General features: G+C 37.5%; 1 protein-coding gene across 5 annotated transcripts in view; it reads right to left on the bottom strand.

Annotated features, from left to right (window-relative positions):
• Positions 1-14,393, bottom strand: part of Parg (poly(ADP-ribose) glycohydrolase) — a 108,542-nt gene that overhangs the window by 57,315 nt on the left and 36,834 nt on the right. For all 5 annotated transcript variants that reach the window (XM_034498044.2, XM_034498043.2, XM_076931434.1 and 2 more), the window contains 2 exons: positions 6,785-6,877; positions 3,252-3,409 (listed from right to left, as the gene is read on the bottom strand). In XM_034498044.2, the coding sequence (XP_034353935.1) occupies positions 3,252-3,409; positions 6,785-6,877 (251 nt within the window). The remainder of the gene's footprint in view (positions 1-3,251; positions 3,410-6,784; positions 6,878-14,393) is intronic.

The raw sequence follows: 14,393 nt of genomic DNA, 5'->3' as shown, positions 1-14,393 counted from the left end.
CCAGACAAAGTCAGAGATAACTAAAAACTTGATCTTTGATCTCTGAAATGAATCTTGAAGGAGGAATAAAAGCCACATAGAAAGAAGGGCAGTCCAGAAAGCTACAAGATTTAAAAATGAGACAATTTCCACATAAGAGTAAAAACAAGGGATTCAGCCTGTCAGGTCTCTGTAACCCTAGCTAGTGTGCTTAACAAACAGTGAGAAATACAGTGGCTGCTCACTGTCTACTTGGGCTACACAGAATAAATACCACACTGTAAGCTCAACCATTGTTAGAATTTGGAAACCCTCCTCACGATGGACACTGATGGGACTAAAGAGCACATGACATATAGCAGGCTACCATCCTGTTTGCCAACAATGGGATTTTAAGGAAATTCTCTTACACTGCTAACATGTTTTTTATTGCTAATGCTCCCTTTAGAGTTGATAGTACAGAGTGTGTATATAACAGAAACTCTCATTCATGTCTTAGTGTTTGAGAGCCCTTAATATAACTTGAGAATTAGAGTGGCCTGAGACTATTCTTATATTTAAATAATTTCGTATTTTTCATTTGCTTTAAAAACCCAATAAATGGACCTTGGCAGTGGTGGCACATGTCTTTAATCCCAGCACTCAGGAGGCTGGGGCAGGTAGATCTCTGAGTTTGAGACCAACCTGGTCAGTCTATAGAGCAAGTTCTAGGACAGCCAGGGCTATATAAAGAAACTCTGTCTTGAAAAATCCAAAAACCCCAAAATCCTATAAATGTACTGAAATGTTTTAATTTGTTTTAATTAAAAAATTGTACCAGTTACTAATCAGCTGAATTCTAGGATTTTTCTCATCTCTAGAGAGAAAGAGAAGCATTTTGTAATTATAAAAGACTTAACACAAGGACTTTGGAATTAGCATTATGACACTGTACAGAATTACGAATATACTTCCCCACTGACATACAGAGCTGTTAGAAATGCTGCCCATACAAAATAAATTGCATTGAAAACAATGACTCAGATCTTAGTCTCTAAATAAAAGGAATCAAGGACCCTTAAATAATAGTTGATTCAAGGTCTGGGGAATGGATAATATAAACCTAGAACATTTTATGACTCTAAAAATGTGAAAAAAAATGATGGAATTTTGTCAAAAGTACAAAAGCCCATTTCTTTAATAGGCTCAATGGTCAAAGAAAATTATAAATAACAAGATGAATAACTGCATTAAGTTTTATGATGTACAATAAAGATCATTAGTCCATCGTAATTTTTAAAAAAATAGGAGTTAAGAAACAGATCTTCCTTACAATGAATGCCAGTTAACAGAAAATAAAATAGAAAAATTACAATCGACAAACACTAATATAATAAATGTACAAAAGATTGACCAATAGATGATAAAGTTAGTGCGGAAAACTGTGAGATCATTTGCAGTGTTTTACTTTTCCTAAGAAAATACAGAAGGTAGTTCTCTTACAGTGGGAGAACCCAGGAGACATTACCTTGGCCAGCTGAACCAACCCTAAAATGAACTATACACCCATTAATGTGAAGGGCTGAAAAGGACACAAGACCAATTCTGTGATATTTCTGCTCAAATCCATGGCCTAGCCCTATGTCATGGCTCTAGCACCAGGGAGACTGAGGAAGGACAATCATTGAGAATTTGAGGTCAGCCTTGAGACCTTATCTCAGAAAATAAAAGCAACAACAACAACCAAAAAAAGCATGACCTCATTCTAATTGTAAAATAACATTAGCCAAGCAGATGGAAAACATTTTACAAGATGACTAATGACCTCTTCAAAGAGGTTAAAGTCATAAAAGGAAGGAAAAATTCTAAGAAACTGGTTGGAGGAATCTAAGCAGACACATGTAATATAAGATACTAGTTATGAGATAGATTAGGAAAAGGGGTAATAGAAAAACTGTAAGAATTCATAAGGCTGCAATGCAGGCCAACTAATTGTGTTAAACCAGGATTAACTGCCCAGTTGTGATTATTTTTACTATGGAACAAAAGATGTTAAAGTGAAACTAAGTGAGTTGTATACAAGAACTCTTGGGTTTTATTTCTGCAACGGTTTTTAAAATCTAAAGGTAAGTTTTAAAGAAACTACACTATTACAAAAAGGTAAGTTACAATAAGTGGCTCCACTGCAGCATTCTACTTTGAAGATAAAACTGTTTTGAGATATGTTTTCTATGCTTATGGTATGGCCATACCTAACTGGCACACTGCCTACAGTAACACACCCTCAGAACCAAAGCACAGGTGATTATAGACAGTACAACTGAACATTACTCTCTACCTAACACGAAGAAGGAGCACATAAGAGTTTTCTGAAGGCTTGCCCTTTACTAGGGAAAAATTCATACTCTATTCAAATTCCATAAAGATATGCTCAAAGCAAGAAAAACTGAGAGCTGAAGAATTAGGACGGCGAATAAAGGGGGGAAACATGGTATTTATTTGCAAATGAAGTTTCTTATAATGCTTTCATTGGCGCAGATGACAGAATACTCATTTGGAAAGTAGCTGAAGTCTAAAACTTTATTGACAGTTTTATAATGTGTTAATCTGACAAATAATTTGAATATTCCTTTATCTTCCTCACAAACTACAGATAAATGTCTATTAAAAAATACAAACACCTCCCACTTGTCATCACATACACAACACAGAGAATATATATGTACACACATATATATTTCCTTCAAGATTTTATATCCTTTGCTTTGAGGTAGAGTTTTACTGGGTAGCCCTGGCTAGCCTGGAACTCTGTATACCAGGCTGGCCTTGAGCTGACAGTGATTCACCTGCCTCTGAACTCTTTGAAATGCTGGGATTAAAGCTACGTGCCACCCTGCCCAGTGACCTTATATACTTATGTAAGATCTTTACAAAAATGAAGGCCTTTATTCCCATTTTAAAAATTGTTTCGGCATAGGATTATAACATGCAACACTCTAATGAATAGTCAAAAAAAGTAGCAGATGGAACACAAGCATTCAGAGGAGGATGGTCTGTCTTAAGAGCAGAGCAGAGAGGAACACAGTCACTGGAGTAACTGAGAGGAAACCTGGTTGTGATTTACTGACTCCAAGATTCCATTCAAGCTCTTTACCTCAGTGATCTTTAATTATCATGCAAAAAAAAAAAAAGGTCAAAACATAACCTAAATAAAGTGTTTATTAACCCTATGATAAATCATTCAAAAACATCTGTTCCTTCCACGCTTCATGAGTTACTCTCTGAAAACATACCGGTTGAAGTTAATGTCTGGGTAACTAGAATACTCTGATTTCATCTTGGCATTCCGTCGAGGGAATGTGCAGAAGAAAGCATTAGCTAAAAGACTGGCGATCTGTTCCTGTGACATCGTGACAGAATGATTCATCTTCTGTTTCAGGAGGGGTATTGGCTGATGGAGGAAAACAAAAATACAGATGAGGAAAGCAATAATTAGTTTAGCAATTCTGAAGACAGAGGAACCAAATCACATTTTCTAAATTAAGGCAGGAATAATTTCAAGCTACTCTAGAGCCCTTAAATCAGCAATACTGTGAAAGTCAAGGGCTGATTATCAGAGATGTTGGAAAAATGCACTTATTGGACAAGGTGCAGATTTCTAATCAATAATGACATGAAGAGAACATAAAATATTACTTAGGAGTGAAAACCAAGACTGCCTCAACAAATAAACAACAAATTGCCATTGTAAATATAATTTTAAAAAGAGAGAATAAAAATGTAACCCTGAGTTTAACTATTATTTTATATAAGTTATGTTTACATTAAAAATGTTACAATGAAGTACTTTCTCTTAGTCATAAATAAAATTAATATGAGTGAATAAATAGTCAATTCCCTCTTATTCTAAATCAAACTGCCTATTAATAATTTCCTTATGAGAACCAAATACTAAGCATTTAACAGAACATGTGAAGTTTGCCACATAGAACTAACTATATGAAACTTGTAAGAATGAAGGCGTTTTCTACATAATCAAACACCCCAAGTCAGGGATGACACAGGACATTTTCCTTCAGTTTTTTAATCTAAAATGTCTTCTTGCACCAACCTCAACATCATGAGCTGTAAGTACAAGACATAGGATCTGAGCATTGTGTTCAGTGTGCTTTGTTCTAATTTAAATGCTTAAACTGTGGTTTTAAATACATGCTGGTAAAATGAAAGACCGTCATCTAGCAGTGTCCTTGAGTTGCGGAGTTTAAAATAATCAATCCCCTTAGAGTCTCAGAGATCTTCCCTTCTCCCTTTCAGCTATACTCAGAACCAAGAGTGCTGCTGTCCATACAAGTCTCAAGCCAGCTGCCTCAAGGGATCCATCCTGGTCACACTGAAGGCACCACCACCCAAGTGCAGTTAACACAGCAGAACTGCACCGTCAGAAGTCACAGGAAACATGCTGGTGCAAGAGCAACAGTTTGATGGTAAGAAAAAAAGTTAAACTTATGATTCAACTCTTTCTTCTAAAAAAAATTCAAGGGTAAGCAAATAAGAGAAAAGAAAAGAAAAAAGAAAACACAAGGCAAGGCAGAGTAATGAGAAAGCTCACAGTGATCTCTATTTTCTCTTCAAAACACTGACTTACAAGGCAAGGCCACAGAGTGTAAACAGCTTAAAACACACTCGTGATTAATTCTACCTTGTTGCTTGTTTTGTTTTTGGAGATGATTCCACCTTTTAACTATAATTTACCAAGTTATCAATAAAAATTATTTCAATTAGTAAATATTTTAGGCTTAATCGACTTGACACAAAAATATTTATCCCTTATCAAATAGTTTTTTAAAAAAGAATAAGTAATTTCTTGTTCTCTGGGTGAGAAGAGCTGCAAAAAAGCTCACACTTGGTGAAACAAGACTTACTGGCAACCCAGCTAGAGCTCGAGATTAAAACTTTCTCCCCATCAATATAGTAAGGAAAGAACAAAGGGAATCTAAGCCAGGATGAGAAGCTGCACACACATAAATTAATGTGACTCAAAGCAAGCAGAGTAAGGGAAAAGGATGAAGAGGATTAGCAAGCAGCTTCCAAGACAAGTAACAAGAGCTGTTTTAAGATATATTTCTCTATTTAATAACAGCAACCTTTATATCAGGCATAGTGCATTGCTGAGGTGAAACCCAAGTTAGGTAGCCTTGGAAACATCACAGTAAAATGCTAGTGCTAATAATCAACACGGCATAATGGAGAACATTCATCGGATCGTGACTGAAAAAAACATGGCCCCAAGTAGGCACCTGGACATGTTTAGGATATCTGTGGCTATCCCCAGGATATGTGCTTCTAAGTTTTAGATGTGCAATGAGTGCTATCATCCTATACACCCAGAAATGGTTCAGCCTAAAATATCCACAGGGCTCCTGTGGAACCAGTGTGAGCAGAATCCTGGCTAGCAATAGAGTATAGTGAGCTAACCCTAGAAATAGAAGAGAAAAAACTATGAAAAACAAAATCACAACCTTCTACAGAGTTTACAGTGTGTTCACAAGCTCCTTAATACTTCTTCTTTATGGAGTCTCCATTGACATTCCACAGCCATGTGAACACACACACACATGTGCACACACACGTGCACACACACGTGCACACACAGGCAGCACTAATTAGATTTAGTGCATCATAAAAAAGGAAAAAATAATGAGTATATGATGTTGGGAAGGTAACAGGGAAGGCATCTGAAAGGAGGCCCTGAGGGGAGTGAAGAATATGACCAAAATACATTGTTTACATATATGGAATTATCAAAAAAATAATAAAGATTACATTAAAAAAAAACCTGGAGGAGTCTAATTTCTCTCTCCCCGGGTATGGTTTAGACTAAATGAGTAGCTTCCAATAAGCAGAAAACTAGCAGAAGTGACACAGGATAAGATCTGGCATTGAAAGGCACAGCAGCTTCCCTATGCTCTGAGGAAGTCAGCTACCAAGCCTTAAGGACACCTAACCAGCACATGCTTTAGATGGCCACTGTCCTCACTGACATCCTGACTGCAACCACAAGGGAGACTATAAGCCACACTTACTCAGCAAGTTGCTCTTAAATTCATGACCACCAGAAACTAAGATGGTGCATGTCTACTATTTTAAATTACTAAAGCTTTGAGGTTATCTGTTAGGGAGCAACATATAATTAATGCATTCCAAACACAATGATGTAATATAGTACTTTTTTCTTTTCTCTTTTTCCTTTCTTTCTCTCTTCTCCCTCCTTTCTTTTCTATCTTTCTGTTTTGTTTTGTTTTTTGTTTTGTTTTGAGGCAGAGTTTCTCTGTGTAGCCTTGGCTTTCCTGGAACTCCATCTGTAGACTAGGCTGGCCTTGAACTCAGAAATCTGCCTGCCCCTGCCTTTCAAGTGCTGGGATTAAAGGCGTGCGCCACCATTGCCTGGCTCTTTTAGTTTTAAAAGTTAAAAAGTACCATGAATTCAACCGTTATAGCAATGTATCATTTTATAGAAAGGTGAGAAACGTAGGTAGTTTTAAATAATCTTGAAAAAATATATCAAACCACTAGTTTGTTTTAAAATAATGGTTTCTAAAAGACATTGTTTAAACAAACGGAAGAAAAGGAGTCTGAGTAAACAAAGTGCAGCAGTGGAAAGGACGCTGGAAATTGAGTGATGCATCTTTCATGTTCTCTGGCAGTGTCCTCTCTAGCCTCTGACTTTTCCAGGGCAGCAAAGCTGTCCCATTCTTTAGCAGAACCCTCTTTCCCAGCTCTGCCATGTGAGTCCAAGGAAAGCACTGAGGAAGTTACATTTACTAACCTGGGTGCAAATATTTGGCAGACAGAGTGCAATTTTCACCATGTCAGGTAAAATGGACTGATACAAATGTTGGGCCTCTGCTTCTTCAAGAACCTGAAAACCAATGAAATACATTGTGTGTATTAATATTAGTGAATAGTAACTAATGTATATACATTTGTGCTGATTTTGAATTCCCACTGAAAGGTACAGTATCATTACCAACAAATACATATAGAAACATACTAACAGGTCTACCATGAACTTACAAATTCATATAGTTTACCTAAATGTCTTCCAAAAACAAAGTATCTCAAAATCAAGTCTCTCTCACATAACAACATTCACCAATAAATGTAATACTTGTAAAACCAGCAAGTTGGCTCAGCAGGGAAAGGTACTTGCCACCAAGCCTAATAACTTGAGTTTAATTCCCAGGTCCTATACGGTAGAAGGAGAGAACCAATTACTATAAAATGTCCTCTGACTTCCATATTCACACACATATATGTGTGTGCGTGTACACACACACATACACACACGAGCACTTGCACATACAAATAAATACATAAATAAATGTGATTTTTAAAAATTTAATACTTGTAAATGAAAAACAGCACAGTCTACCTTGGTTATGTCAGAGGACCCACTTAATCTCAACAATTATTAACATAAAAGTACCATAATTACTCTGAAGCATACTATCTGTCCCCAAACTAAACCACTGATCACAAAACAATAGGGTTCTTTATGATCCCAGAATCTCCCTGTATCGCAGCAGAAAGCACACCAAGATGACACCCGTGGTCCATGCTCACTTATTTGTGAACTCTACAGCAAGATGATTATTAATTCTAGAGGAAACAAGTAGTAATAAACATAAGTACTATTTGTCAACAATCACTGGAAAAAACAGGACTGATGAAGCTAAAATACATTTGGTAACATTGGCAGAACAATGAGGAGGCAGTAATAAGCCTTCTACTAGTGGTGATGAGGAATCTGAACCAAAGCCAAGACCTAAGTCCTTACAGGAGAGAAAGTCAATACACTAAAAGGGTTAGATATGGTAGCTGACCACCGGTAATTCCAGCACTCCAGAGGTTGAGGCAGGAGGACTGTTACAAGTTTTAGGCCAGCCTGGGCTATGGAGTGAAATTCTACCCAGTTCAGAACAGTTAAGTGGCTACATCTTTATAGTAAAAGTCTTTTAAGTCTGCTATAAGCAAAAACTAAAATTTAAAAGTATGCATCCATAGTGGACAGTTATTGCCCCATAGCTACAAAGTAAAGATGACTGTTTTCCTACATCTGAAAATGTTAAGACATGTTAATGTATTTGTTTACAACACTCAGGTTCTTCTATCTTCTAGTTCATAGTTCCTCTATGCTTTGTAAGCCTTTTCATTTTGAAGAAATTAAATATTGATAGGATGTCATAAAAAAAACAGCATGACGAAGGTCATTATACCTTTTACACACTTTCCCTCAATAATCACATTTTATATGCCCTTTACCACATTATTAGAACCAGTATACTGACAAAGTAACTTTTATTCACCTGATCTAACTGTCGTCTCCAAAGCTCACTGGCTCCGTCTGCTAACCTAGGCCTAGTCCTGGAAGCTTCTAGTCGCCTCCTTACAATCTTATCTAGGCCTAGAATGTTCTTAGCCTCCGAGACTGATGAGTAAGCTCACCCTTTCTTGTTCTTTCTGAACTCTGGCTGGCTGGTTTAACTCAGCTGTTCTGGCTCAAACTCCTCTCCAAACTGACTGATTCAATCTGGTTTCTTTCATGGCCTCTGACTGAATTGCTCTGCTTGGTTGCATACTAACTTTAGAAATATGTTCTAATCTTCTAGCTCCTTTATGGCTTCACCTGCATCTAGCTTGTACTCTGTGCAACCTATTTCTTTATAACTGTCCCAGTAAAACTGAAAACTACCTTTCTTTCCTCTTTCATCTCCCGTATTACCTGCCCCTGACCCCACACTGCTCTCTTAAGTAGCTTCCCTTTTCTCTCTGTTCTCTTCAGCATTGGGCCAATCCTATTCTGTCAAATCTTTCATCACTTTGTCTGCCACTCAACCATTAGGTGACCAATCCTATTAAAAGGTCACTGAGAGTACTGCTCTCATGAGGCATTAATATAGTTCTTCTGGATCCTTAACTAATTCTCAGAAGAGGGTTGTTAAATTTAAAAAAAAAAAAAAAAAAAATCCACAAACCTTTCTCTGTTTCCTGGCCTCTTGTCTCACTATGTCTACTCTATTACACCATATTTCCATTTTCATGACAGAGCCTAAGAGGCCCTTGAACCTCAAGAACTGGGCAAATAAAAAGTTTCTTTGATTTATAAAGTACCACTCACTTCTAATTTTATGCTTCCTTTCTCCTTCTTATAGGTTACTTTAGAACAGGAGAGAATTTCATTTTTGTATCAAAAATGAAACAAAAAAATCTTCAGATTGCATCTTTTTAAACAGAAAAATTAAAATACCTGTGCACAGAATACCCAAATGCATACTGTTTAGTTTCTATATTCATCTTTTATTACTTTTGCTTCTCCATTTGTCTGTATTATTGGGAATTCACTTTTAAATTCATTTTTAAGTTATACCATTACATTTCTGTCTGTTTATTTATAAAGTAAAAGTAATTCCTAAAGAATTACAGGATTTTCAACAAACAGCAGGCATGATTATGATGGCACATTATGTAGCTCTCTGCCTTATTTAACATCTCACACACACTGTCACTAGTTAAACTTTAGGAATTCATTCTCATCTTTGTGTGACATTTTCTCCCACTTGTTTAATGGGTCCTTCTTCCATGACTCTGTAACTGAACACACACACCTGTAAGAGCAGTTATTAGAGTTTATAATTATTTTATTAGTTTTTCTCCCATTGCCTCAATGTACAAAACACTGACTATATCAGGACTGTGCTGTGAACCTCTTGGATCCCCACTACCAAGCACAGTATAGAACACTCATCATTGCTGAGGAAGAGCTGGCTGACAATGGAGAAGCTGGAGAGGTAGCTCAGTGACCTAGTCCTTTCTTAGCATGTACAAGGCCACTGATTTGTCCCCAGTACCAGTATACACAGTAAAACAAGGTTGGTGGAGCTTGGGAGCTAGTAGAGTCCAGTGAGTAAAGTATACCGTATTCATGAGGAACTGAGTTAGATGACCAGAAACCATATTTAAAAAACAAAGGGCAGCAAAAGCAATGCAGAGAAACAGGTGAAGTGACAGTTGGATCTGTGGGGTTTGCTAGCCAGCTAGACAAGCCTAGGGAGCAAGTCCCAGGACCTGTAAGAAACCCTGTCTCAACAAAACAGAACCAAACAACAAAACAAAACAACTAAGATGGATTGCTCCTGAGGAATGGCACCTGAATGTGACCTCTGGCACTGGGTACACACATGCACATACATGTGTACTCACACAGAACCCACATACAGTTGATGGTCATGAACTCACAGTTTGCCCCAAAAGAGCCCCGCAAAACAGAAAATACAAGAACACTCAAGTGTAAGTAAAAAGTTCACAGGTACAAGTTGTTTTATACTAAAAAACTGAGTGGCAGACATTAAGATTGGATGCCAGGGTTTTCTCCAGGATAACAATGAAGAGTATTTTAGAAAATGGAGTGCTAACATAACTTGAAAACTAACTATAGAGCCAGATGTACATATATTCTCTAACACAGGAAACCCCTAAATTCCTCCTTTCCTTATGGAAATAGAAATGGACAATCCTATGGCTCTGCTTAATTCCCAGTTATTAAGGTTCTAGTAATAGTGTTTGATGGATACTATAGCTCCATAGCTCCATGCACAAATTCAAAGGATATTAGGTAATGAGCCAGTTATTCACAACTATTTTGAAGCCTCTTTCTCTTAAAAACAAAAACAGAACCCCGCATCAATAAACCTTTGAATCCTGACTGATCCGGCAGGCCCACCTGTATTCACACTCTCTCTTAACCACTAAGCTACTCTGACTCAGCCCATCACGCACCCTTAACAGGAATGCTACATGATGTAACTGTGTCCTGCTGCTCAATCCCCTTTGGTTTCTGCCCAAGTATATCCTGATGTGTCCCTGCTCTGCTAGAAAACTTTCAATGGTTTTCATCGCCTTCTCAATATAGTACAAACTTCATAATTTACGATATCTATGTATCTACATAATGTTAAATATTGATATTAGATAATTAAGCTTTAGATGTCTACCTAAATATTAAAATATTTAGTCTATCTTGACCTTGATGCTTACCTGGTCTAATTTAGCATATCAAAAAAGCTGATATCCACACAGACACATATCCACTCTCCTGTGCATTTTACAAACATAGCAACTCAACTATTCAGTCTTCGGCAGCACCTACTTATACTTCCATGACTGTAATGCCTTTCCTTAATTCTTAAACAATTTTCTTTCTATCTTGTTCAAATAATAATTGCTTCAAAGTCCACCCATGTTTCCTTTCTAGTTCTCTCCCGCACTGTTTCTCTTTCTCTCTCTCTCTCTCTCTCTCTCTCTCTCTCTCTCTCTCTCTCTCTCTCTGTGTGTGTGTGTGTGTGTGTCTGTGTGTGTGTGTGTCTGTGTGTCTGTGTGTGTGTGTGTGTTTTAATAAGAGCCTTAAAATTTTCTGTTGGACATACCCTGTTATTTATGGACATGCTTTCTATCGCTTACTTGAAGCTCCTTTAAGACAAGATTAATGGCTGGTTCCTCATGTCTAGAACAGTGATGCTCATGTGTGACAGTGTTAATAAAAATACTGTAACAGCCATCTATCTCACTCAGCTTATTTTACAGAGCTCGTCCTCCTTTCTATTGCTGTCCAGAGTCTCTATAGCTTAGACAAGTTACTACAGTAGGCTCTTTAAAGCTGGCTGAACTGTGTAAGAGCTCAGTCTTCTATAATGTATCTTAAGCCTACTGAAAATTTCACGAGCATATTACAAGTCTCTTCAGGAGGCAAGTTCCCACTTCAAAAATTAAAAGTAAGTCAAAATTACTAAGATGTTCCATGTTAACTTATTCTTTAGGCATGTTTCAGAGTACAGAAAAATTAAACATTAGAGGAAAAAGAAAAATTATATCACTAAATTATGTAAGAGTAAAAAAATCAGCTAGAGAAGGTGAATATTTCTAACATTTATCTGTGTACAACTCAGGCTGACACTTTGAAAAGAGGGATGTGACAGCTTACAAGAAAACAAACTTACTCATTCTCCTTAATTTCTGAAGGCTCATGAAAGTCTGACAGGCCAGCCACAGGGTGATCTCTCATGTGTATCACCCATCACAATTATGGCTTCAATAACAACATTCTCTAAATTTTAATAGAATACAACTGGTTTTCAGGAAATAGCCAGTCTAATATTTTCATATTTAAGAAGGAAAGCTTCACAAATTAGCAGCTAACTAATCTGTAGCTCTGAATAAGACTGTTCAAACTTTATTTCATAGCATCAAAAGAGCTATAAAATAAATGCAATGGCAGAGAGCAGATGCTGTGAAGACTGAATGACCTTAGGGGTCTGCAGTAGAGACAAAGCACATGCTGTCTACAGAGCCACCCCAACTCTATGCTTCCTCTTTTTCCTTCTTTAATGAGCTATACATGGTTTCTCATGACTCAAATCTGGGAAATACTGATAAAAATCGTAACTCATTAAAGCATCTGAAATTATATGCTCTAAAGAAAACAGAGGTATTCTGAATTTTAAAGTAGTTGTCTTTTAACAGATACAATCTACATTTGTCCTTAGATTAATCTGATAGTTATCTGCTCAGATACTGTTCTTTCTTTTTGGCTGGGGGGGGGGGGGGTAAGGGATGGGGAGGGCATGGTAGGCAATGGAATCTTTCTATTTCTAATTGGTAAATTCTTTATTTATTTATTTTTTTTAGTACAATTACTTTCACTATTATCACTTGACTTACTATGTAGCTTAGGGCAGTTATTTAATAGACATTGTGTATGTTAGAAAACATTAAAACAGGTGAAGTACAGTTGGATCCCTGGGGTTTGCTAGCCAGGTAAGGCAAAGACAGGAGTTTCTGCTGATTAGTTTTATGTCAACTTGACACAGCCAAGAGTCATCTGAAAGAAAGGAACCCCAATTGAGAAAATGTCCCCATAATATCTGGGGCCGGAGTATTTTCTTAACCAGTGTTTGATGGGGGAGGGCCCAGACGATTTGTGGGTGGTGTTATCCCTGGGCTAGTGGTCCTGGGTTCTATAAGAAAGCAAGCTGAGCAAGCCATGAGGAGCAAGTCTATAAGCAGCAGTCCTCCACGGCCTCTGCATCAGCTCCTGCCTCCAAGTTCCTGCCTTGTTTGAGTTCCTGTCCCAACTTCCTTCATGATGAACAGTGATGTGGAATTGTAAGCCAAATAAACCCTTTCTTCTCCAAGTTGCTTTGATAGCGGTTTTTCTTCATGGCAACAGAAACTCTCTAAGTCAGGATTATATAAAGAGAAGAGAAGGAGCTCTGGGGAAAGCATGAGATCTTGTCAACCCTATGAGCAAGACAGTAATAACTACAAAACATTAGCAGCCCAACTAGATATAACTCATATACCAGCCTCCCCAAAAGGGTTTCAAAAAACACATTCCATAAAAACTGTGTTCTGAGTTTAAAAAAGAAAAGGGAGTGGGTGGGAAGCATTAAAAGCCCAACTTAACATACAGTATAGAAACACAGATGGGGGTCAAGTAAAGCATCACTGGGACACTGCCAATTAACTAGGAACAAGTTCATACTCAGATAGCTGTGTTGCTCTGGGACATAAAAAAAAACATAGGCAGTCTTCCATAGATTACATCAGAAGGTAGCTTCTTACTTCTGGGCTCAAGGAATCTCGTAATTGTATAAATACTACTAGAGGAAACGAAACGCAGACAGAATGTTAGGGATATCCTTTCCTAGAGTCAAGATGGTTTGTGGTTAGATTATGTCTCCAAGATTGCTGACTATCAGGGTTTTGTCCGTTGTTCCTAAAAAGCTTTCCAAACACACAAAAAAAGGAATCAGCCTTCAGGCCATGCTCAACAATGCCTTTCATCGACTGTCCATTTTTTAAGGGGAAGTGATAAACAGCTCTAACAGTCCCAGTGTCTTCCACATGCATGTCATTCAGGGTTCTTGCCTTCAGGTCTACCAAACATGTGGTGGTTTCTACTGTGTAGTAGAGAATGCTTCAGGTCCGTACTAACTGTATCCTGTCGATTTCAACCATGTGCTTTTTGTAACAGCATGCAGCTCTCCACCTACAACTTATGTAACTGTTCTTTTGTTTCCAAAGAGTTGTCATCAAATGATTCAAATGGCATCCAATACCTATCTCATGGATTCTATGTGGCATCTTCTGGATGGAAATTCAGATGGTTGCGCTTGGGCCTCAAAGCCACAATGGCGTTTCTGGCCTTTGGAGTCTACTTAGAGAGCCAACACTGCACAGCTATTTCCTACCAGATGATACATTCTATTTTGGAGGAAGCTCATTTAATTCAGGAAGTAAATAAACAGTTCAATAACTTCAGCAAGTCCCTGAAAATGACCAGACTGACTAAGGCCTCTCTCTCCCTAAATTTATATAAA

The sequence above is a fragment of the Arvicanthis niloticus genome, chromosome 3 (genome assembly GCF_011762505.2).
Source record: "Arvicanthis niloticus isolate mArvNil1 chromosome 3, mArvNil1.pat.X, whole genome shotgun sequence".
Taxonomy (NCBI): domain Eukaryota; kingdom Metazoa; phylum Chordata; class Mammalia; order Rodentia; family Muridae; genus Arvicanthis; species Arvicanthis niloticus.
Note: the sequence above shows the minus strand (reverse complement) of the source record. Positions and strands in the feature narration are given on the sequence as shown.